Source organism: Carassius carassius, chromosome 43 (assembly GCF_963082965.1).
Source record: "Carassius carassius chromosome 43, fCarCar2.1, whole genome shotgun sequence".
NCBI lineage: Eukaryota > Metazoa > Chordata > Actinopteri > Cypriniformes > Cyprinidae > Carassius > Carassius carassius.
The window spans coordinates 17,019,420-17,043,524 of record NC_081797.1 but is presented as its reverse complement, the minus strand read 5'-3'; the positions used below and the strand labels follow the sequence as shown (position 1 = coordinate 17,043,524).

The window sequence follows — 24,105 nt, the reverse complement described above, 5'->3', positions numbered from 1 at the left end:
TTACATCTTCATTTATTTTTCATAAATTACACTGCATTATTTACCGTACAGTGAGCTTGTTTTTGTTGTCGTTGTTTTTCATTTGGGATTCTGTTGTTTAAGATCCATAAACTCGAAGTCCTTGAATGTTGTATTTGTTCAAAACATTATTTTGATATAAAGTATGTAATATTTATTTTAAATACAGACAATAGTTTTAAGCATATACTGTACTGGATGCTCATTTATTTATTTTGCATTTATTGTGGTAGCAAATCTTGTAAGCATACTCTAATTAATTCTATACATGAAGAAGAGGTTATATATTTTTAAGTTATATTTTATATATTTGTTATTTTATGTATATATCAGATTGTCTTTTAAATCACTATTGCATTAAATGATACACACACACACACACACACACACACACACACATAATTAAAATTCTATAATTTTAATTGTATCATTTACATTATTTCATGAGATTTTATTATGCAATTAAATTATATCTTTTAAAATTGAAAATTGTTTTATGTTAAATTTTCATTAAATTATTTATTCTAAGTATTTAAATTATTATTTAATTTAAATGTGTTTATTTATATATATATATATATATATATATATATATATATATATATATATATATATATATATATATATATATATATAATATTTAAAAATTAAGGCCGTGAATCGATTTAGAAACATATTTTAAAAAATTATCTTGTCTTCATTCTTTATCAGTCATTAATGTTGATTGATCATATGAGGTGATATTAACCACAACTCCGAAAGTGAAAAACGTTGGTGCTGCATTAATTAACATTATTGAATGTATCTAATCAAACACTTTTAGTCAATAAAATTAAGGTTTATTATTATTATTATGAATTTAGAAGAATATAGCAGCCTATAGCTTAAAAACGCAGAGATGTTTGTATTTGTGAATTTACATACAGCATTCCTTCGAGAACACACACAGAGACGTGCGCTATCTATTAATCTATCTATCTGTCTCGGTGTGACACGACCCCCGTGTGGAGGAGGTCCCTCACCCCTGACTGAGGCTCTGCCCCGGGGGCGGATCAGCGGAGCAGGTGCTGCCGAGTCTCTAGCGCCGCCTTCACTCACTCCACTGCGGCTCACTCAGCGCTCTCGACCGCCGCGCAGCCGCCGGAGCAGCGCCATGGACTTACCCCAGCTCTAAATGCGTGGGAAAGACGCTTTTCTTCAGTTTTAAGGTGAGTTCTGTGATAAATAGGCTCGGGCTGAAGTGTTTTATTGCGTTTGTTAGGGGCTCCATCGCTCGCCGGAGAGCTGCGTGATGAGGAGCGCTTTGTTTTCAGTCACACTCGTTCGTGGTCCATCCTGGAAGCGTACAATTAGCGTTTTTTTGTTTACTTAGTTTAAATATACCACAGTCGCTCCATGTGAGCCTGGAATACTATCGTCTTCCGTGACAGATATTGATTTTATTGGCTTTGTTATTAGAAATCATACGCTTGATGCGACCTTTGGGACTCATATTCAAAACTGAATAGTCTCTTGAGTAAAATGTTGTATTTTTTTTTAGACTGGGAGTAAGTGTTTAGAGAGTCGTGCTGAGTTAGATGACCTTCTGCTATTCTGTCACCTCAAGGTTAATTTTACATCCATCTCAGACCTCCCTTCTGGATCTTGTGTAAATTAGGTTATTAACACAGTATTTGATGTCCATTTGTCCAGAAAATCGCTTTGTGATTAAGCCTGAAATCATGAAACAGAGAGAACTTACAGTGAAGTGTCACTCAAATATTAGTTAGATTTATTGATGTTATAGATTTTAGTGTACAATATGAAAACTAGGGCATTATATATTGGCTAGAGTGATTATTTGGCTAATTTTCGGTCAATTTGAGATTTACAGACACCCTTAAGCATTTTATGAATATTGAAGAAGTATTTGTTGTACTACGTCTGACTGGCCGTCCGAAATAACACTATTGGCCAAAATGGGAAAAATCCATCATGTTAAACCATAGAAACTGTTGGTTGTGTCACATCCTGTCTGTTTTACACAGGTGAAGTTTTCGTTTTTGAAGTCTCGTTTCCTCCTGTGTTTTTTTTGTGTGGTCAAATAAATGTCAGTGTACACTGGAAAGTCATATTTACCCAGCAGCCTGTCTAGATATACGTACAGTGTATACTGGCGCAGTGTGAGTTTGCGTTATCCAGTCACATTGACATCTAGAGATCATTTTGAAATAACTAACGGCTGAGGTTTTATTTGATTAGGTGCGAAACTGAAATGTGAGTTGTAGTTTGTGTTAAACTGGAAAGACTGGATGAGTTGGATGTTATGAGAAGGAGTAGTTAAATGAGAAGTTGCTGTAATCACAAGCTCAAAAAGTCAAAGATGAAGGTGTCATCGAGTCAGTTATGAATTTTCTTATATGCCAAAAATCATTAGGATATTAAGTAATGTATTAAGTAGTTCCATGAAGATATTTTGTAAGTTTCCTACCGTAAATATATAAAAACTTAATTTTTTGAGTAGTAATATGCATTGCTAAGAACGTCATTTAGACCACCTTTAAGGCGATTTTCTCAATATTTAGATTGTTTTGCACCCTCAGATTCCAGATTTTCTAATAGTTATAGTACAAATAGTACATCGCCCAAATATTGTTCTATCCTAACAAACACACATCAATGGAAAGCTTATTTGTTCAGCTTTCAGATGATGTATACATCACAATTTCACAAAATTGACCCTTATGACTGGTTTTGTGGCCCAAGGTCACATATATTATATTATATTATATTATATTATATTATATTATATTATATTATATTATATTATATTATATTATATTATGTTTACACTTCTTACAAATCTGAACTTTATTGTGATTCAAAGCTGGAGTAGTGTTTTTTTTTCATAATCTCTGGTTTCGTGATTGATTAAAATATACGCACAAACACACACCGAGACTGTTTGGTGATACATGAGTTTACTGTAATTATTGATCAGAGAGTGAATGAAATACCTGTAAACTATAGGTGTTTCTCAATGTCAAGGAAGGATCCTCGGAAGCCAGTATTCCGAGGATGCTACATCATCGACATCCGTCGAAGGACTGTTCCAATGTCAAGGATCCTCGGAATTTCAACCAAGGACTGAGTCCTTCGTTCGAAGAATATCCCATACACAGGAAAGGATGCATATGTGTATCCTTCGCGCTCTTCGCGCTCTCAAATCACCCACAATCCTATGCGCGCAGCTTTGCTATCTTGTTCAAAAATTAAAAAATGTTGAACGTTAGCGGAGTCGGAGCATTAACGGTTTTTATTTACATTACCAAACATTTGTTATAACTGTAGTAAATATAAGTAAAGTTTAACGTTTAAATGCCAGTACAAATTACTACCATATTTATATTGTAAATTATACAAATACAAATGGTTAACTTAACCGGACCTGTCATATAACAATTGGTTGCGTCATCGGCATTTCTTTTATAAATAACTAGTTAAATTGTCCAAAGTAATTTAACGATACAGCGTTATTCAAACGGATCTTTTCACTGACGTAATGACGCAATTACGTGCACTTGCTAGCCTGTTCCATTTACGTGTTCTCCGAATGCTTAAGAGGAGTCTCGCCTAGCCTCTGAAGGAAGTGACTTGGAAGGACACGTCCTGCCAAAGAAGGATCCTTGACATTGAGAAACACCTTGTGTGTATTGTTCCCGTGTAGCGTTTGTCCCGTGATTTTTAGAGTCCTGGTAAGAAACAATGGCAGGAATTATTGGTTCCGCTTAGGGTGGGAATCTACCATGTATTAATTGAGCGTGGGGGTTTCAGGGGCAACGTGGCCGAGTTGTTGCTGTTATTTCCTGTTTAATGTGAACGAATTAATAACATCAAAGTAGATTTATTAAGTAGAACATCATGCCAATATGTTTCTTTCAGACTCTGTTTATTTTTTCTTTCTGTATACTATATACAAGAAAGTTGACAGATGAATTAAGTGCCATTCAGTTGGGGTTTTAAATAAAGCATTTTCTGAAATGCACATTAAACATTAAACACATAAAACATTAATTTAATTGATCTTTTAATTATTGAAAATTAACTTAACTTTTTGGTAAACAAAGGGGATTTACTATTAACTATTAAAAAATGTTGTGTGATTAAACCTAAAAAAAAAAAATGTTAGTTATGTCTTTAACCGGACTTTTATTTTGACGAGTTGACGTACCTTTACAGTTCTGTGTATGTGATGTGACGCTAGTTTTACTCAAATCAAACTGTCAAATGCTCAAGAAGTGATCGTCAGAGCAGTTCTGGAGATGTTGTTCATGTGTTCACATCCTTATTGAGACAGCAGACGCTGAAATTACCACAAGCGGCACGCGCGCTTCAGTGTGTTAATAAAGGAAGACGCGCTTCTGCTCCATTCATTAACACAGACTCATAGGATTCATATTTAAATAGACTGTTCCGGCTTAATATTTACAGATATTAGTCCATAGCGTGATATGATGTGAGTGCAATGACCTATTTTTGATTAATTCATTCAAAATTTGGCAAATTCTATGCCATTCCGCGCTTAACTGTAAATTCCGTTTTTATGACTGGATTCCGCGATTTCCTCCGCATTTTCTGCATCGTGGAAATCATAGGGCCCTAGTTGTGGTATGCCAGCTCTAATTTGCAATGGACACGCGCCACGGCCCACGACGTTCTCTTTACGCTTGCACGCGCCCTCAAATCAAAACACTAGTACTGACTCCTTGCAGTATGAGATTTCGGATGCAGCCAAACTGTCTCTGATGCAGCGCTTGTGTCTCCTTCAGCTTTGTGGGTAACGTAAACGCGTTGTGTCACATTAAAAAAATCATTGCCAAAGAACCTGACGTGAGATTTTAAATAAATTAAAAGAGGCTTCGAGGCAGAGGAATTTGCCTCGATCATTTTTTGTAATCGAGTTACTCGAGTTACTCGAGGAATCGTTTCAGCCCTATGACGGAGCATGTGATTTGTTGAATGTAGTGAATGAAACCGCCCTTCACTGAACGAGATCGATAGATCTTCTCACTTGTGAAGGAGCTGAATGAACTGATACATCTCGTGAGGAGAAAAAACACAGGCGTCCATAAGGAGGCACTAGAAGTGTGCGTTGCACACACCAACATGAAATACGTCTCTTACAAATCTGGAATGCAGTCATTCTTTGAAGTATCGATACTAATAAATTTAGGAATCGGGACGTTTTTAATTTCCGAGAATCGCGATACTTTTGAAGTATCGGTGCACCGTGCAACACTAGTGTGTAGTCAGCAGTGATAAACCCTCAGAGACAGACTGTTTTGGGATTAGCTCTGATTTCTGCTGCTTTCTTAACTGATGTTGGTCAGCCGCTATATGTATTTACACACACACACACACTAAGAAGCCAAGAGAGAAGAGGGGGAGAGAGTGGTCAAAAAACAAGAGAAACCCCATCTTTTTTACCCCATTTTTGGCCATGTTTTGGCAATCCCAGACACTCTCTAGATATTCAAAATGACCAATCAGCACTGCATGCATAGTGACAGTGGGCATATTCCCAAAGCATAAATACTTACCCAGCATACTTTGATGTGTGTCAGCAGTTTTGGGGGCTTAAGAGATGCCAAGTGTCCCTTAGAGGGGACAGCGTGGGATGTAATAAAAAGCTTTCACTTTTTTGTTAGACTTTTCCTGCTGCTCAAACACACAAAGCTGTGGGACCAACTGATAAGAGTAGTTATGTTGTAATTGTTTACACAGTGTCAGTGAACTGCTTCCTTACAACTGCTTCTTTACCCTCCAGATGAAGCTCCAGTAAGTGTGAACTCGGTGCCTTAAAGCTTTTGTGCAGTTTAACAGTATAACTGCTTCATTCTGTTGAACATTCATTCAATCATTCTGATTTCTAAAAGTCTCATCATGCACACACACTCAAGTCTCTAGTGGAGCACCCGTTTATCAGTGATGAAGATGCTTGTGATACGATTTGTTTTATTATTTTTTATTTATGAATTATTGAGTTTATTTTTTTTATATATTTTTTTTATAAATAACCAAAAAAATTTAAAGAATGAAAAAAAATTATAATAAGAAGAAATTTGGTCTATGTTGTTGTTGCTCAAAATCCCCATGATCAAGGCATAAATACATTTGTAAAAATACAATAAATTTGATGTTTTTATGGCAAAGCATGTAGGGATGCACTGAAATGAAAATTCTAGTCAATGCGTTAAGCATGAAACTTTATTGGCAATGCAAACCCTTTTTTATCATATATATTCGCTTCTGAACCATTTATGAAGAAGAGTAGGTGCCTTTGTATGTCTTTGTATGGGGGAACTATAGTTATGTATTGAAGATTTGAAGGGTTGTTCATGATCTGCGTCATTTAGAGTTTAATGTGGTAACTTTGAGGTAACTTGCATGTCTGATGTGGTTCTTTGAGTAGAAATGTTGAGTAAAACCTGCTAAAGTTTACTCACACTTGCTTTTGCTTTTACTTTTACTTTTAAAGTAAGGCTAAAGGGTAATAAAAACTTTAGTGCTTCATTTATGTTCAGGACCCTTACAAAATGACTAACAAGAAAGTACACATCTAACGTAAGCAGTAATTACCAGAACAGGAGGCTGAGGATATGGGTCATGTGCTAAGGTTAGACCACAAGAGCCTTTATTATCAAGACCTGCAAGTGCTACAACAGTTGTGTGGACAGTTGTGGCCAAAAGTTTTGAGAATTACATAAATATTAGTTTTCAATAAGTTTGCTGCTAAACTGCTTTTAGATCTTTGTTTCAGTTGTTTCTGTGATGTACTGAAATATAGTTACAAGCACTTCATACGTTTCAAAGGCTTTTATCGACAATTACATGACATTTATGCAAAGAGTCAGTATTTGCAGTGTTGGCCCTTCTTTTTCAGGACCTCTGCAATTCGACTGGGCATGCTCTCAATCAACTTCTGGGCCAAATCCTGACTGATAGCAACCCATTCTTTCATAATCACTTCTTGGAGTTTGTCAGAATTAGTGGGTTTTTGTTTGTCCACCCGCCTCTTGAGGATTGACCACAAGTTCTCAATGGGATTAAGATCTGGGGAGTTTCCAGGCCATGGACCAAAATTCCAACATTCTGGTCCCAGAGCCACTTAGTTATCACTTTTGCCTTATGGCACGGTGCTCCATCATGCTGGAAAATGCATTGTTCTTCACCAAACTGCTGTTGGATTGTTGGAAGAAGTTGCTGTTGGAGGGTGTTTTGGTACCATTCTTCATTCATGGCTGTGTTTTTGGGCAGAATTGTGAGTGAGCCAATCAGCCTGACATAATGATCTCCAGCCTTGTGCTCGTCAACATTCTCAACTGAGTTAACAAGACGATTACTGAAATGATCTCAGCAGGTCCTTTAATGACAGCAATGAAATGCAGTGGAAAGGTTTTTTTGGGATTAAGTTAATTTTCATGGCAAAGAAGGACTATGCAATTCATCTGATCACTCTTCATAACATTCTGGAGTATATGCAAATTGCTATCATAAAAACTTAAGCAGCAACTTTTCCAATTTCCAATATTTATGTAATTCTCAAACTTTTTGGCCACAACTGTATATATGCTCAGGTGGCTGAAGATGAATCATCTTGTGTCTTCAGATCAGTCAACTAATAGCAGTGTTGATGGACCGGTGCATAATGAGAAAAAGGAATGATAAGTATGCCAGTAGGAAATCTGTGGTTTTGTTTGTTGTGCATTATACTTAAAATATATAGGGTGTGAGCCTAAGAGGTTTAAGAGGTGAAACCTGAAAAGGTGTGTCTCATGGTTCTAGGTTAAATGTTTGACTTGGAAGACATCTGAAAAGTACAGTGTTGAGGGTACTCCTAGACCAGTGTTGGAAAACACTGAACTAGGAGACTAGAAGCAGCGGATCCCTGGGATGTACGCTGTGTTAAATGATTAACATTACTTCAAGGAGCCTCCAAAACCTCAAGCTACACTGCTCGAGACTACCAAAAGAAGCTGAACATCAGGGCTCTCAGTGAATACAGTGTGAGCAGACCACAAGTGCCCCCGGGATGCTGCAGAGCTTCTAGGGCCAATGGGCTCCTTTGTACACACAACAAATGTGGGATATGTCTGGTGTTGCCCTTGGCACATATAGAGACAAATGCCCCTTAGAGATTATAGTCTGATCTGAACACCAGGGTCCCCAAGTACAGGACAAGCTTAACCCCAGGTCACCTCTAAAGACATCTGCCCAGGAACCTCTTGGGATAGTCAGAAATGGTGTCTTAAATTTGCCTGACTTTAGAGATCTGGAAAGATGCATAAGATGACAGAATTTCCGTAAATAATAAACGAACATAAATGTTAGTGGACAAATTACTAGAGTGTGGGTTTTTGGCTAGGTTGGCAAAAAATACCTTCTTGTAATTATAAAGGAGCCTGATGCTTCAGGGCCGGGAGAGCTGGTTGTGTAGGGCAACGTTAAACGTTTTTTTCGCACCTAGAGGGGGGAGGTCACCTGAGATAAAGATTGTGACCATGGGAATGCTCATGAGTGGGAAGAAGAGTAACCTAGTTGTGACTCCAAGGTTATTATCAGAAAGGTTTATCAGACATATTCAGACCAAATTATAAGACCTAGGCCTTAATGTGAAAGAGAAATGAGCTGTCAACGGCAGTCATAGTAGTAGTGATTAGAGAAGCCACACAACTGCATGATGTACTCTTAAAAAAAAATGGAGGATTTTGCAGGGATGTTGTAGAAGAACCATTTAACATATATGTAAACTTTCCATTGCAAAAAAGGCACTTTAGATTATTAAAATGTTCGTCTCACTAAGAGAATAGGCCTAAATTGTTATTTTAGGAATTGTTCACTTAAAGGCTCTTTGGGGAGCCAAAAATGATTGTTCTATAGCAGTTGTTCTCAATTTCAGTCCTCTTGTACCACTGCTCTGCACATTTTGAATATATCTCTTATCACTTCAGACGTTTGTTCTATTTGACCACAAGTGCCCTGCGAAGTGGACATCACAGGATATTCTGACATGATTCTCAGTTAAAAGGAAGCGTATATGTTCCATTCAAAGTGCACTAAGTGTGCAAGTGTGCGAGATGTGAATTAAAATTGTATTTATTTACAGAGGTATATTATGTCACACTTTACACTTTTGTAGTAAATTTTGTTTGTGTGTGAAGACACTGCAGGCATTGGCGTAGCACATATCCATGAATGAAGGTGTGTTAAATCAGGTGTGTTCAATAAGAGAGACATGCAAAATATGCAGAGCGGTGGCATGCGAGGACCGGAATTGAGAACCACTGTTCTATCCACCTTTTTCCTGAACGCGGAAGTCTCACCCGACTGGAACGATGCTTTACATTTCCGGTCTCTGGTGTTTCTAGTCACATTTTCCAAGCTGATAATATAACTTTAAACCTATGAAAAATAATGTTTAAAAAAAGTACATGGCGCCATAGTTCTGTCACTTTACAGTGTCACAGTGACCATCTTTTAGCAGTAACTCACCTGTCAAAGTTTAATGATTGGATACTGTAGATGACAAGAAGCGGCCAGAGGTAAGCTTCATTGAAAACAGATGAGGGCACATATATATAGATCGAGCGGAGTTCACAGGATTTTGCCCACAAAAAGATAAGAGCATACATTATTTTAGCATTTTATATTTGATTCAGTTTAATGAATTAAGTCCATCTTTTACACCCCCTTTTAACATGAATTTCTTTGGAGATCTGAGCATGAGAGTAAACTACCAGAGGTTAGAATCAATCATGGTGGTGCTCATCGGTTACTCAGGAAAAAGGTGGATAGAACATTTTAGAAACCCTTATTTTTAAGAGAACATTTTGTGCAATGGAAATGTTCCATGGATATTTAAGGTTCGTTATTGAACCACTGATGCCAATAAATAACTTTTTTAAGAGTACAGAGTGATCTGGTCACAATTGGGAAGTTTAAGGGAACTTGTTACGGAACCTTGTGGGACACCGGTGGTTTGGGGGGTGGGGAGAACAGAGTGAGCCTTTCAAGGTAACCTGAAAAGACCTGTTATCCCAAGAAAATACAATTCTAAATACACTCTGTCAGCTTTGGAATCAACAGGTTGTAGATACCAATGTAAATTACTGCAGACAGATCCAGAAAAATCAATACAAAATAAATCAAGGATATTCAAGCCTAGCGTAAGGGATTCAGTTATGGCAAGTGGAGTTGTGTCGGTACTTACATGTCAACCTTCGAGCCCTTTGTAACCAGTAGCTTTGTGATCAACATTCTCTCTAGTTATCAATCTCCATTTTAGGCACAACCAATTAGTGCATTTCACTCTCGAAGTAACAGTACTATTCTAGTCCTCATCCATCTTTAATACTGACAGTGAAACACACATACTGTACATACACACACTGGGGTTAATGAGCAGAAGGCAGGTGTGTGTGAGGTGCTTTATCTAGTCTTAATGAATGCCGAGGGTAGCAGATCTCTGTAGTCATCCATGCATCAATGCTGGTCTGTCATCATTATGGACATGTATGTGTGCGAGAGTGTTCATTTGTGGCCAACAAAGCACTTTGACACATCATCTATCACCCAGTCTTTTATCCCTGCTGTTTCTCCCATTGAATTTACATGAGCCGGTCATTTTGACAAGGCCTGGGTCAATTTGCATTGGCTGTACTGTCTAATGAACAAGCTTATTAGATTCAGTGGGGAGCAGAGGACTGTGGGACTGTTTTTTGCTGACTCCAACCACAGCTAAAGCCTCTGCGGAAAACAGCACAGCAGGGTTTCATCTTTGAGAGAAAGAAGACCTTCACATAGCAAGCCTTGGGTGCTTTTAGTGAGCCATTTTAAACATTGGCCATTTATTCTGCATGGCCAGCTGGAGATCTGATCATTTTCATACAATATCCTTTTTGTGTTTGTATATGTGACTATACTCAAAGGTATGAGGTTAATAAGCCACAGATCTACAGTAAATCCTGCTAGATCAGGGATAAAAATGATTCTTTTTTGTGGTAGGTTGAGGAGTGCATAGATGTGTAATGATGTGGAATATTTCACCAGGCATGCCAGATGACTAATTAACTCCTTTAATAAGGTTGAATTTCATGCTAAAACTGCAATGAAGCAGCAATGTGTATTGTTGTCCGAGCAATAATATAGTTTAGGTGGAGTATCTGGAATCTATATGAACCTGGGCTGGAATCATACCAAATTTGCTTCTATAAATACTTTGATAGTTATATATGCAAATAGAACATCATGATGACTTATTGTACTTTTATGTTGTTTTGTTCTTTTCTACATTTACTTGACAGCTTTACAGTCCTACAGAAATTCCCATTTACTTTAGTGTAAAAGGGCAGCTTGGACATTCTACTAAATATCAAATTTCGTGTTCCATGGAATAATGCATAGTTATATATCCTGTGAGTTTGAAACAACATTGAGGGGTGATTAAATGATGACAGAATTGTTGTTTTTGGGTGAATGAGTCCTTTAAAGGCATCTTAGAGAAATAAATGCTATGTCTGTCCCACTCCTTGACATAACAGCTTATAAATTTCTCTGTGTTGAGAGGGCCGTCTCTCCCAGAATGGCTGTGTGCAGGAAGATACTTGTGGCTTTTCTCATTTCCACAGCAAGCAGCTGATTGGCACTATCCAGGAGGGAAAGTGTGAGATGAGAGGAAGGGGGTGGGGAGCGCATGTGAGTTCAGTAGTGGATTGATTGTGAATGTTGGCCAAGAGAATGAGGGAGATAAAGACAAGAGGCCTGTTTGTAGCAAGCAAATGAGTGGAAGGGAGACAGCTGTGTTTCAAGAGTGCATGATATGATGATTTGATTGATTAAAAGGATTGGAGGGCAATGGATATGCGGTTTTCTTAATGGCAGGGAGAAAACTGTCTCAGTTATAATGCTGCACTTGTATTATAAAGTGCATTATAACTAACTTTTTTATTAAACCTATTTGCAAAGTGTATTAAAGATATTCTTAATTTAACTGAACTTTTTGTTTTGGTTGGCTTTGCTTTTTTATTTTTATATTTGTATTTTTTCGTTCACTACGGTAGCTCTAAGCCATTTTGTTTATTTATTTGTACTTTTTAATTAATTTAAAGAGACCATCATTTTTGTTTTATTTTACTTTTATTGTATTTATTTGTTTATTTTGTTTTGTTTTTTAGTGAACTAAGAAAAAAGCTCTAAAGATTTATTCATGTTTTGCATTTTACTTGTTGTTTTTTTATTCAATATGGCAGCTCTCTTTTTTTGTACTTTACTTTTTATTTTGTTTTGTTTTTTATTTTTCGTTGACTGCAAATGCTGTACGAGCCATACATTTTTGTACTTTATTATATTTGACTTATATTTGAAGCTATACATTTTTGTTGTGTTTTATTGCATATCAATTTTTTTTGTTATTTTTATTTGTTTTATTTAAAACCTCTTAAAGACCATACATTTTTTGTTGTTGTTTTTAATTTTTTACTTACATTTTAGTTCACTACAAAAGTTTTTTTGTTTTTTATTTACTTTACTTTTTTGTTTAAACTTTTTTAGTTCACTACAAAAGCTTTAAGAGGCCATACATTTTGTTTTGTATTGTGTTTATTTCACTACAGAAGCCAGAAGCTGTGCATTGTTCATGTCTTCTGTCACATTTTGTTTTGTTTCATTTGTGCTTTGCTTTGCCCAAAAGTCTCATAAGATATTTTTGTTTTGTACAGTGGATGATATATAAAGAGAACAAATTGCAAACTGAGTGTTATATTGTGCCTTAATTATAACACTATTTAAGATTAATCGGATTAATCTGTTCAGTTCAACCACAGGACATATTATGTTCTCTTAATCTGTGTTTGGATGTGTAAGGCTCCATTAAGTCGTAATGAAGTTGTGGCTGATGGCAGAGGATGCTGCTGCCAGCTTTCCTAATTGGCCTAAGTTCATTATTAATTGTTTTGCTCGGTTCAACAGAAGAGCAAGGGTGAGGCAGAGTTTATCATGATAAAGCAAGCTTTTGTTTGTTTCTGGTAGAAACGCTGGCAGTGAGTGATAACTGGAGGTGTGAGAGAGAGATAAACAGAGGAAGGAAGTTGTTGAAAACTCACAGTTCGGATCTGGAACTTAACATGTGAAAAGTCTAACATTTCTGTTCTCCCTTGAAAACCATTATTTTAAGGAAAAAACTACTTTTGTTCTGTTAAGCCTTCATTTCGGAAGTACTGTAGCTTGTAGTTTTCTATCCAAATGTAGATTTTTTTTTTTTTTTTTCACAGCACCTCTGATGTTACTGTCACTTTAAAATTAATCGATCCTGTTTTAGTAATACACTTTGGTTAAAATTTGGATAAATCTGCTAAATCTGCATGTAAATGTAAAACAATTTTCATACAGGTGGTCTGACCTTGTCGTAGTTGAATTCTGGTTGCCGGTCAGGTTTTTTTGTATCAGGCGCTAAATCATTGCAAGCAGCATATGCAAATAAATGTGGTTATCAGTAGAGATGCACCGAATCCAGATTTTTGGGGTTCGGCCGAATACCGAATCCACTGTTTAAGATTTGGCCGAATCCGAAACCGAATACCGAATCCTACTCGCATCCTTATTCCATTAACACAGTAAAACACATTAATGAAGTAAACAACGTCCACAGCAATGTATTTTTCATTTTATTTTATTTTAACTGTAAAAAAAAAAAAGAAGAAAAAAAGGAATAGGCAACATTATGCCAGGATGACAAGTGAGAAAAACTTTTTTGACAATTACCAAGCTTATGCTTACCCAAGTAAACAATAAAAGTGAATAAAAGTGCAGCCATGCAAAGAAAAGTGTTTTTCTTTTCTTTTTAAAAATCAGAATATGTTTGGTTACTTAACTGAAATTAATGTAATTGAACATTAACTCAATAAACATGGATAGTAGGCTGTTTAGTTTTCGTTTATAATAGTAGGATAGGCTACGATTAGAACAGTAGCCAAATATTACGAAAAATATTACGGAAGATCATACACATCTCCTGCATCATTATTAAATTAACGGAAAACCTAATCTTTCTCATGAAATGAGAGTTTAATAAAAAACAAAACAAGACGCTCTGCATTAACAGGTGACAGCCGGTTGAGAGGGTGGGAACGAATGTCCCCAGCAGTACTGAAAAGTCTTTCACTGGGCACAGAGGTAGATTTTTGCCATTTTTGCCAGCAGTGGAACTCGCTGCTGGTTTGTCTTCCACCACTGAAGAGGATCCTCTCTAAGGGGAATCAAAGGCTCACCGAAAAAATGCTTATCTCCACGCTGGCTCTGTATTGCTATATAAATCGTATATATATATATAAATCGTCGGTATAAATCGTCCCAGCCGCTCAAGATTCCTGAACAGTTTAGTTTAGAGCGAACTGTCGGGCAGTGTTCCTCCTCATATAAACACCTTCACGCAATCAATGGCCGCGTGATGTCGACCAGCGTAGCGAAAGCCTAGGGTTCGGTTCGGTGAAAAAAGAAACCAAACCCCGTCAAAAAGCCCAGTATTCGGCCGAATCCGAATCCGAATCCGAATCCTGGATTCCTGATATATTAAGTATATGGAGCTGAACTTTGATGCAGTTGCTGATTTTTGTATGGCCAAAAAGTAAGACGAAAGAAATCTAACAGTGTAGCAGACTACTTATATAAATTGCATATAAATTATTCTCCCAATAATATGACTTAGTAAAATGAGATTTAAATTCTTCAGCTCTCTTATATATATATATATATATATATATATATATATATATATATATATATATATATATATATATATATATTTTTTTTTTTAATACAGATTTTTCCTCTTTTGTTTTGTTATTTGTTTTGTTTTGCATTTTGAGTCATACCATGTTTTGTATTATATATATTTTTTTTTTTTGCAGTTCATTTACTTTTGTTTCTGTTTTGTTTCAAATGTAGTTTTTTCTGATTTGTTTTACCTTTTTTTAATTTATTTTGTTTAGTTTTGTTCTGCTATTTGTTTAACGCGATGCAGTACAATTATGATTGAGAGATGAAAAAATAAAAAAAGCCTGGTGATCATATTTGATGCCCACATTTTAACATGACTTTTCTAAAACTGATATATAGATAATCAAGTAAAGTTAAAGTTGCTTCAGTCCAGAAAGTGTTATATTAGTATATAATTATAAGTAGTTGTTGCATGTACTTCAAAAAAATTTAACAGAAAAAAAGATACATGAACCACAACCTCAGAATGCATGTTTTATATGTATGTACTAGGGCTGTCAAAATTGCTCAAAATTGACGTTCGAATATTCCCTCTAAAAAATACACGAATATTCGAACTATTCGAACATCTGGTTGCGTATGTCGTCAATGACGAGCATTACGTCAATAACAGGCAAAAATAATACAAAGAGACATAACTACTTGTATAGATAGTCTATTTAAGTTTAAACATATATGACAACGTATTACCTACACAAAAACAAGGAAATCAACTAATGGCCAAGACTGCAGACCTCACGCTCTCTCACCCTCACGTTCTCTGAGCATAACGGTTTAACTGAACAAACACATTTTTGTGCAAGGAATTTAAGGTCGTGACTGCTGTCCCAAATATAGCAGGCTTCATTCAGTGATTGAAACAAATATTATTAATATCAATTGAAGTTTTACAGCATATAGAACTGATATTGAATGCTCCGAGCGAGCTGTGCTGTGGTAAACATGGAACTTTTCCTTGACATGAAACGATAAATAATCAAACCTCGGATCCATTGCTTGACAGAACCCCCCGAAGCCTGCCCCATCCGCGATACTGATCGGTCTCATGTCCTTACAAATGAACGAAATTATTTTATCCGTTATGGCCTCTTGTCGTGTTGCAGACAAAGTGCTTGCGGTGAGCGATGCAAAGTACCGTTAAGTGTCAAGACGTGACTGTTTAACTGGAGTTCCACACATTATGCCATGCTCATTTGGGTGCACATTTTTGAGATGTGACCTCATGTTGCTAGTGGTCGAATGGTATGCTAACTGTATCTTAAATAGCTTGCATACAACTTTATCTCGCGGGTCAACAATTTTACCTCATTTTCTCTGCTGCGGTCGAGTTGGGCTCTGCACTTGCTGGCATCTTCCATGAAGACGCGTCAACTTTCAGCAGTGATGCTGTGCCAGACAGTGCGACTCCTGTGACCTGTCCCTGAACCCTCAGGTGCGCTAGCGCGCCCACTCACAAAGCAGACAACCACGCCTCTACTACCGCGGGGCCTTTTTTCCACATTTTTTATTTATTCGAATATTAATTTTCACCTTCGAAATTCGTTTTTTTAAAACTATTCGAATACATATTCGAATTTAGAATATTCGTTGACAGCCCTAGTATGTACTATGTACAGTACTTACTATGCTATAAATTAGATGACAGAAGGTATGTAGTACAGTACAAGTTTTGATCATGTTGATCATTTGCTTATCAAATATTATACAGTAGGCTTTAAAAGGGTTAATTTGAACAAAACCTGTTTTGCACACACACACACACACACACACACACACACACACACACACACACACATATACACACTTTGGATCAGAGCTTGTGCGAATCAAAGCATGTGGTTCTACTCACTTAGAGTGGAAATAAAAATAGCATGAGCGATATTATTTGAACTCAATCATAAATCGTGCCTCTATGAGAATGTAGACTGTGAATTAAGTTTTGAACAGAAACAACATCTTTCTGTCTCTGCAGGTATGAGCCATGAGCCATGAGCCAAAGTCTCCATCATTAGGCATGATTTCGGCAGCACCATGCAGCATGGCGACTGTAAGCCCCCTCACTTCCTCTCCCATCAGCGGAGCAGTGTTGTCCAATGGGAGCCCCGCGGCCCAGTCTGCACACTCGGGATTCGCCGCCGCTCTCCGCAAGCTCGCCAAACAGGCCGAAGAGCCACGAGGTGAGCGCCCTTTCTTTGCCCATTAGTCTTTATCACCTCACCCATGATGCCATGCTGAACATGCAAAATGTTGCTTTAGTCAGCAGATCTTTACTAGTAGTACAACAATACAATACAATACAAATTTTTAAGTGCTTTCCAGCAACATTACATGAAGTCACACAAACTAGATTCAACATTAAAATGTAAAACCTGGTCCCTCTAATTAATTCTAAAAGCTCTACCAAAAAGGTATGATTTCAGTCTAGACTTAAAAGTATCCATGGATGGGGAAGATTTAATGTGCATTGGGAGAGGGTTCCATAATTGAGGAGCAGCCACCAAGAATGCCCTATCACCCTTTGATTTGAATCTCGTTTTGGGAACACAAAGAATCATCTGGTTCGAAGATCTCAAGTTTGTTGAATTTTGATAAGGAATCAATAGGTCAGCAATATATTTTGGAGCAATGCAATGCTTTAAAAACCATCAGCAAAACCTTTCAATTCTACAGGCAACCAGTGTAAATAAACCAAAACTGGAGTAATTCTCTCTCTCTCTTCCTTGTACGAGTCAAAAGTCTTGTACTAATTGAAGCCGAGATAATTGACTCTGTCAAATACCTATATATACAGAATTACAGTAATCGATGCATGATGACACAGAGGCATGAATAATATTCTACAGATCCTTAAAAGAGAGAAATGTTTTCAATTTAGAAATATTCTGAGTTGATAAAAAGCGGCCTTCACAACACTAGTACCCTGTTTATCTAAAACTAAGACTAAATCCATTATAACACCCAAATTCTTAACATGATCTGAAATACTTATCTTTATAGCAGCCAACCTACTTATAATTTCCTTTGAAGCAGAAGAAAGTCCAAAAACAACACACTCAGTCTTATTAGTATTAAGGTGAAGAAAATTGCTTCCCAACCAAGCTCTTATCTCACCTAAACACTGAGCCCATCAAAAACACTAAAGTCCATCAAAGGATTGAGAACCATTTGGATCTGTTAAGATATATAACTGAGTGTCATCTGCATCATATAAATTATATATAATAGTATATTTACGAAAATTTTGACCCAAAGGGCCCATATATAATGAGAATAAAATAGGCCCAAGTATAGACCCCTGTGGCACACCACTATGTAATTTAGCTGATGCAGAACACAGATCTCCAAGACAAACTGAGAAAGATATATCTTTTAAATATGATTTAAACCATTCTAGGACAGTACCCTTAACACCCACATCTTCAAAACGCTGCAATGAAATACCATGATAAACGGTTTCAAGAGCAGCTGTGAGATCAAGTAAAATAAGAATAACTACCTTTCCTGTATCAACTGCCTTTTGCAGCAAAATCGCTATTGCACTTAAATGCCCTGATTTACTTTATAGGCAATTTATATATGTTCATGTACACTAAAGACCTTTCAGAGTCATTAGCATTTTTATATTATTTAGATAAGAATCTTGGCAAATATTAAGTAAATGATGTGTATTGTGCTTTTGTGTTTTCATTCATTCGTTCTTTTGTTTGTTTGTTGTTGTTTTTTTGTTCATTTACTGATTTCTTTAAAAATAAAATTTTATTTATTTGTTCTGATTTGATTTGTAATTTTATTTTATTTTGTTATTTTTGTTCTATCATTTGTTTTTCTTTTTCTTTTTGTCTGATTTTACGAAGGGAAGTCGTGGCTGTAATGCATTAAAACTCCATGATCACGGTAAGAAGGAGGCGGGAACCGGCGGACAATCAAATAGAAACTTTAATAATTCAAAATAAACATAAAACAGATCCAAATAAAATAAAAACCAAAACATAAAATAAAGCCTCCTGTTCCCACATCTCTTGGCCCGCCCCACTCGTCACATACCCCCATCGCCCCTCGCAGGCCGGGGGGTACCCACGAGACTGCGCGCTCTACTCCCCCCCGGGGGGACTGCTCACGGTGACCTGCGGGAACCTGGGGGTAATCAAATAGAAACTTTAATAATTCAAAATAAACACAAAACAGAAACACAAATAAAAACCAAAACATAAAATAAAGCCCTGCCTGGTCCTCTCTTGTCCTTCACTGTCGTCACTCCAGTTTTATATCCTTCCATCTCCTCCGTGGGACTCGAGACCGGTGGGTCGAGCAGGTGTCGCTCATCTCCAATCACTCCACCAGCCTCGCTCCTGTTCACACGTCTCTCGGCCCCACCCCACTTGTCACAGTGGCCTAGTGGTTAGAGAGTTTGATTCCTAACCCTAAGGTTGTTGGTTCGAATCTCGGGGCGGCAATACCACGACTTAGGTGTCCTTGAGCAAGGCACAGAACCCCCAACTGCTCCCCGGGCGCCGCAGCATAAATGGCTGCCCACTGCTCCGGGTGTGTGTGTGTGTGTGTGTTCACTGTTGTGTGTGTGCACTTTGGATGGGTTAAATGCAGAGCACGAATTCTGAGTATGGGTCACCATACTTGGCTGAATGTCACGTCACTTTCACTTTCATTTGTTTTGTGAGCTATTTAGTTTTCTTCATTTTTTTTAATTTTGCATTTTCATGTCTTTTTTGTTTTGTTCTTTTTTATTCTTGTATTCTTGTTTTTGTATTTTTGTATTACATTTTTTAATTGCATTTTCATGTATTTTGTATTTTGAAATGATGTTTTAAAATTATATTATATAATTGTTTTGTATTTTCATTGTTTTTGTTCAGTTCTACTATTTTTATGTTTTTCAGATTTTCTTCCTTTTTTTCTTCATTTGCATATTTTTTTCGATTTGTTTTGATGTGTATTTTTCTTTTTTTTTTTCTTTTTTTCATTTTGTACTTTGATTTGATTTTCCTGATTTGTTTAGAATTTTTACATTTTCATTTATTTGGCTTGTTTTTGTTTTACTGATTTCTTATGTGATTTGAAAAAGTTTCTTTTTGTATTGTGATTTTTTTTTCCCGTTTTCATTTGGTTTGCCCTTGTTTCTGTTTTGTTTTATGTTTGCTTTGTTAATTTGTTTAGTTTTTGTGATATTTGCTCTGTCACTTATTTATTTTTATTTATTTTATTTTTTTGTCAATTGTTTCTGTTGTGTTTTGCCACTGCTGACATGGTGACTGATATAGTATGCATTGTAACATCATGACCATTAGCATAGTTGCAGTAAGTCTTTTAAAAGAGTATGTAAACAAGCCCGCTGCCGTATGTACATGTGTAATATGGACAGCCATTCTTTCTCAGCGTGTGTATGCGTGTGGGTGGTGGTTTCTGTCAACAAATTGTCAATAGATTTGAATAATATTTGCATATGGGTTTGCAGCATTTCAGATGGCTGGCACAACATTTAGCTGCCCATCTGTCTGTGTAATTATAATAGTCAACGCCAAAAAACCTGAACACACACACACACACACATTAAATACAATATCGAGTTTTAGCAGATGTTTTCTACTGTTGTCTTGGCATTTAAGATCTACAAAATCGTCTTCTGTTAGAAATGTTTCACTCTTCATTTAACGAAAACAAAATCAGCTGAAAGACAAGGCATGCAATGCATTCTGTTTTGAAGAAAAACAGTGCTGTTTAACAAGCGTCTTCTTGAAGGAGCTCAAGCATACATGATTTGGCCGTGTGTTTATCGACATGATGCATTGTGAGTGATCATTATATTCGTCTCTCCAAAGCTCTGAGACAGAGAGAAAAGGTTTATATTGATTGGTTAAGAGCTTGCATGCCAGTAATTTCTATAGAGCTTCTCTAAGTGTCTTTTTACTGCTGTCTCTGTGAGTTTATCACGCTGTGCATACGGCTCTGCCTCTGCTTGTCACTTTATGCGCTCGTACACTCTTTTACTAGGGTAATTCAATGACAGTCAATGCTCTGTCTCAGATTGCTAAGCCTGTTTGGAAAAGCTGTCTTTTGTTTAAGGCTTTAGTGGCTTTGGGGCTTTTCAAGTGTGTGTGTGTGTGTGTGTTGATGCTGGCTGTCCTATGTAACTGACATCCCCTCCAAACTCAAACATGCACACACAACTTTCTTTATCTCACTTTCTTGTTTCCTGAGTGTTTGACAGATAGCATGACTGCAAACGAGTCAAATATCACCAAAGCTTTCATATTCAGATACAGATGGTTGATGTGCATCTGGCTAAGATGCTGTAGGTTGTTATTTGCTTGCCGTAGGGTTTTTAAGGTTTTCTGAGTGGTTTTAGCTCATTGTGAAAAATATGTACACTTTAGCATACTTTGAAAGTAAAAGAATATAAGTGTGAACTTGAATATAATGTTTTCAGACACTTAATAACTGCATGTTATTTACAATTAAATGGAAATGTATTATATTTATATTTACATTTATGTTAAATGCAGGTAGTTGAACTTATAAAAATGTGCTTTTTGACCCACTTAAATATGTCTTTATATATAATTTCATAATTCTCTTTGAAATATGCTTAAAAGTGTTACTGACAAGCATTTACGGTAAACTACAATATACTTTAATATGCATGTCATTTTAAAGTTTTGTTTTGTTTTTATTTGTTCTGTACTGTGCTATTTATTTTATTTAGCATTTTGTTTTTTATTTTTTATTTTAATAAGTTTGCTTTTTGTATTTTTTTACATTTTGTTTTTTATTTGTTTGGTGATATAATTTATATTTATAATTTTTTGGTGATATAATATATATATATATATATATTTGTTTTTTCATTTATGTTTGCTTTGTACCTCTTTTTATATTTGTTTAAAGATTTTTTTTTATGATCAACTAAAATGTGTATGTCATGCAATTAATTATTTGTAATTACTCATTTGTTATCATTTAGTACGTTTAAAATATATCTTTAATCTTTAACCAAATTATCAAATGACACACTACAGTTAAAACTATAATCAAGTACTTAACACATGCTTTCGCATGTTAGTCAACACATCAAGTGTTTTCTTTAATGCTAGATGTTGACTTAACAGGTATCTACTTTCTAGTTTATAAATATGGCCTTCAGTGAAAGTCTAGGGGATTTCTCACCTGTTTTATTGTTATATATCCGTTATATCGCATGACATGAGGTATCATACGCGCCTGTAGCATAAACAGTGTAGGAAGAGTTTCTGTGGCTTTTAAAAAACCCCGTACCATGAGTCCTGCGGACAGTAATAGCGATGCTTACCTTTGTATAAACCACTTCGTATGCATTGCCAAAGCTGTCTAGGTAGAAATACATCAGATATGTGAAAAACTAAAGTCAAATTGACCACAGAAGGAGTGAAGTAATAAGAAAGCGTGAGTCTTGAGTCGTCTTATCAGCTCTTGTGCAGACAGCGGCGCTCTGAGGAGGCCTGACCTACTTTACTCTTTACTTTGTGCTGGGTGTCTTATATAGATACTGCTTTTAGCGGCTGTGGGGTTTTGGAGCTTTGTGTAGGTTTCTGGCTTAATAAGGAAAGTCATTTCTCACACGCACTGGCTGCAGTCGAGACCGCGAGAAGTGCATATTGTGGAGGGAAAGATGTTGATTATCAGCGGCAGGGTGAGCAGAGCTTGTGTCTGGATGCATGTATGCTGCTTTTTACACGGCTAGGTGCCAGATAGATGAATGTATGGATCTGAACTATTGATTGTAATCGAAGCTGTTTCATTATCTACCACCTCACTTTTTGCAACTAGAATGGTGTTACAATGGGTTATTAATAGATGAATGCATACAGTGTGTTACATCAATTGTTCACCTGTAATTCAGATTTTTGTGTCCTTTCTTCTTCTTTGTGACATTTTTATTTTCTTGCTTCTAGTCATCACTCAAAAGTTTATGCTTACTGTGAAATGAATAAAAAAAGGAAAGGAAAGGAAAGTCCTCTGGGGGCTGTTTTTACTGCATATGGAAGATAATGGGTTTGATTCATAAGATGGCAGCAGTTAATACTGAATAGAATTTGATTTGATTTATTAATTCGTTTTATTTTAATATAGAATTTTATTTAATGTGAAAGTATAGAAAGACTGCAGAATGATATGAGAGATAAAAGGATTTTATTTGTATATATTCAATTAAATTGTAATATATTCTAATATATTACATATATTGTTATATTTTATTTTAGTTAAAATCATTAACATTATATATATATTAAAACATTACTATTTTTAATGTTTTTGAAAGAAGTTTCTTCTGCTCATCAAGCCTGCATTTATTTGATCAAAAACACAGAAAAAAATTTAATATTGTGATATATTATTACAACTTAAAATAATTGTTTTTAAATGTATTATACTTTAAATTATCATTTATTTCTGTGATGCAAAGCTGAATTTTTAGGATCATTATCACATGATCCTTTAGAAATCATTTTAATATGATGATTCATTATCAAAGTTGGAAACAGTTCTGCTGCTTAATATTTTTTCAGAACATGTGATACGTTTTTTTTTAATAAAAAGTAAAAAAAAAAGATGCTATGTTTTTAAAATAAATATTTTGTAATAACAATATACACTACTGGTCAGTAATTTGGGGTCAGTAATTTTTTTTTCTTTATTTTTTTTTAAATAAAATCAATACTTTTATTCAGCAAGGATGTGTTAAATTGATAAAGTGATAGTAAAGAAAATATATTATTAGAATATATATTATTAGATTTTTTTTTTTTTTAATAAATGCAGTTCTTTTTAACCTTTTATTGATCAAATATATTAGACAGCAGAACTGTTTCCAACACTCATAATAAATCATAATATTAGAATGATTTCTAAATGATCATGTGATAGACTGGATGTTACATGTGACACTGAAGGCTGGAGGAATGATGCTGAAAATTCAGCTTTGCATCACAGGAATAAATTATTTTTTTTAAAGTATATTAAAATAGAAAACTATTATTTTAAGTTGTAATAATATATCACAATATTACTGTTTTTATCTGTATTTTTGATCAAATAAATGCAGACTTGATGAGCAGAAGAAACTTCTTTCAAAAACATTAAAAATAGTAATGTATATATATATATATATATACTGCAGATATACTGTATGTATGTACAGTATATATAAATGTTTATATATAAATATAGAAATATAATCTTTTTTTATTTAAATTTGCATAATTTAATATATAGAATATGACATTT

General features: G+C 35.6%; 1 protein-coding gene across 1 annotated transcript in view; it reads left to right on the top strand.

Moving 5' to 3' along the window:
* The first annotated feature begins 1,018 nt into the window (after nucleotides 1–1,018).
* LOC132125245 (genetic suppressor element 1-like) overlaps nucleotides 1,019–24,105 on the top strand; it is a 58,101-nt gene continuing 35,014 nt past the window's right edge. The window contains exons 1-2 of the mRNA XM_059536551.1: nucleotides 1,019–1,226; nucleotides 16,809–17,006. Coding sequence (XP_059392534.1) covers nucleotides 16,811–17,006 — 196 coding nt within the window. The 5' untranslated portion in view covers nucleotides 1,019–1,226; nucleotides 16,809–16,810. The remainder of the gene's footprint in view (nucleotides 1,227–16,808; nucleotides 17,007–24,105) is intronic.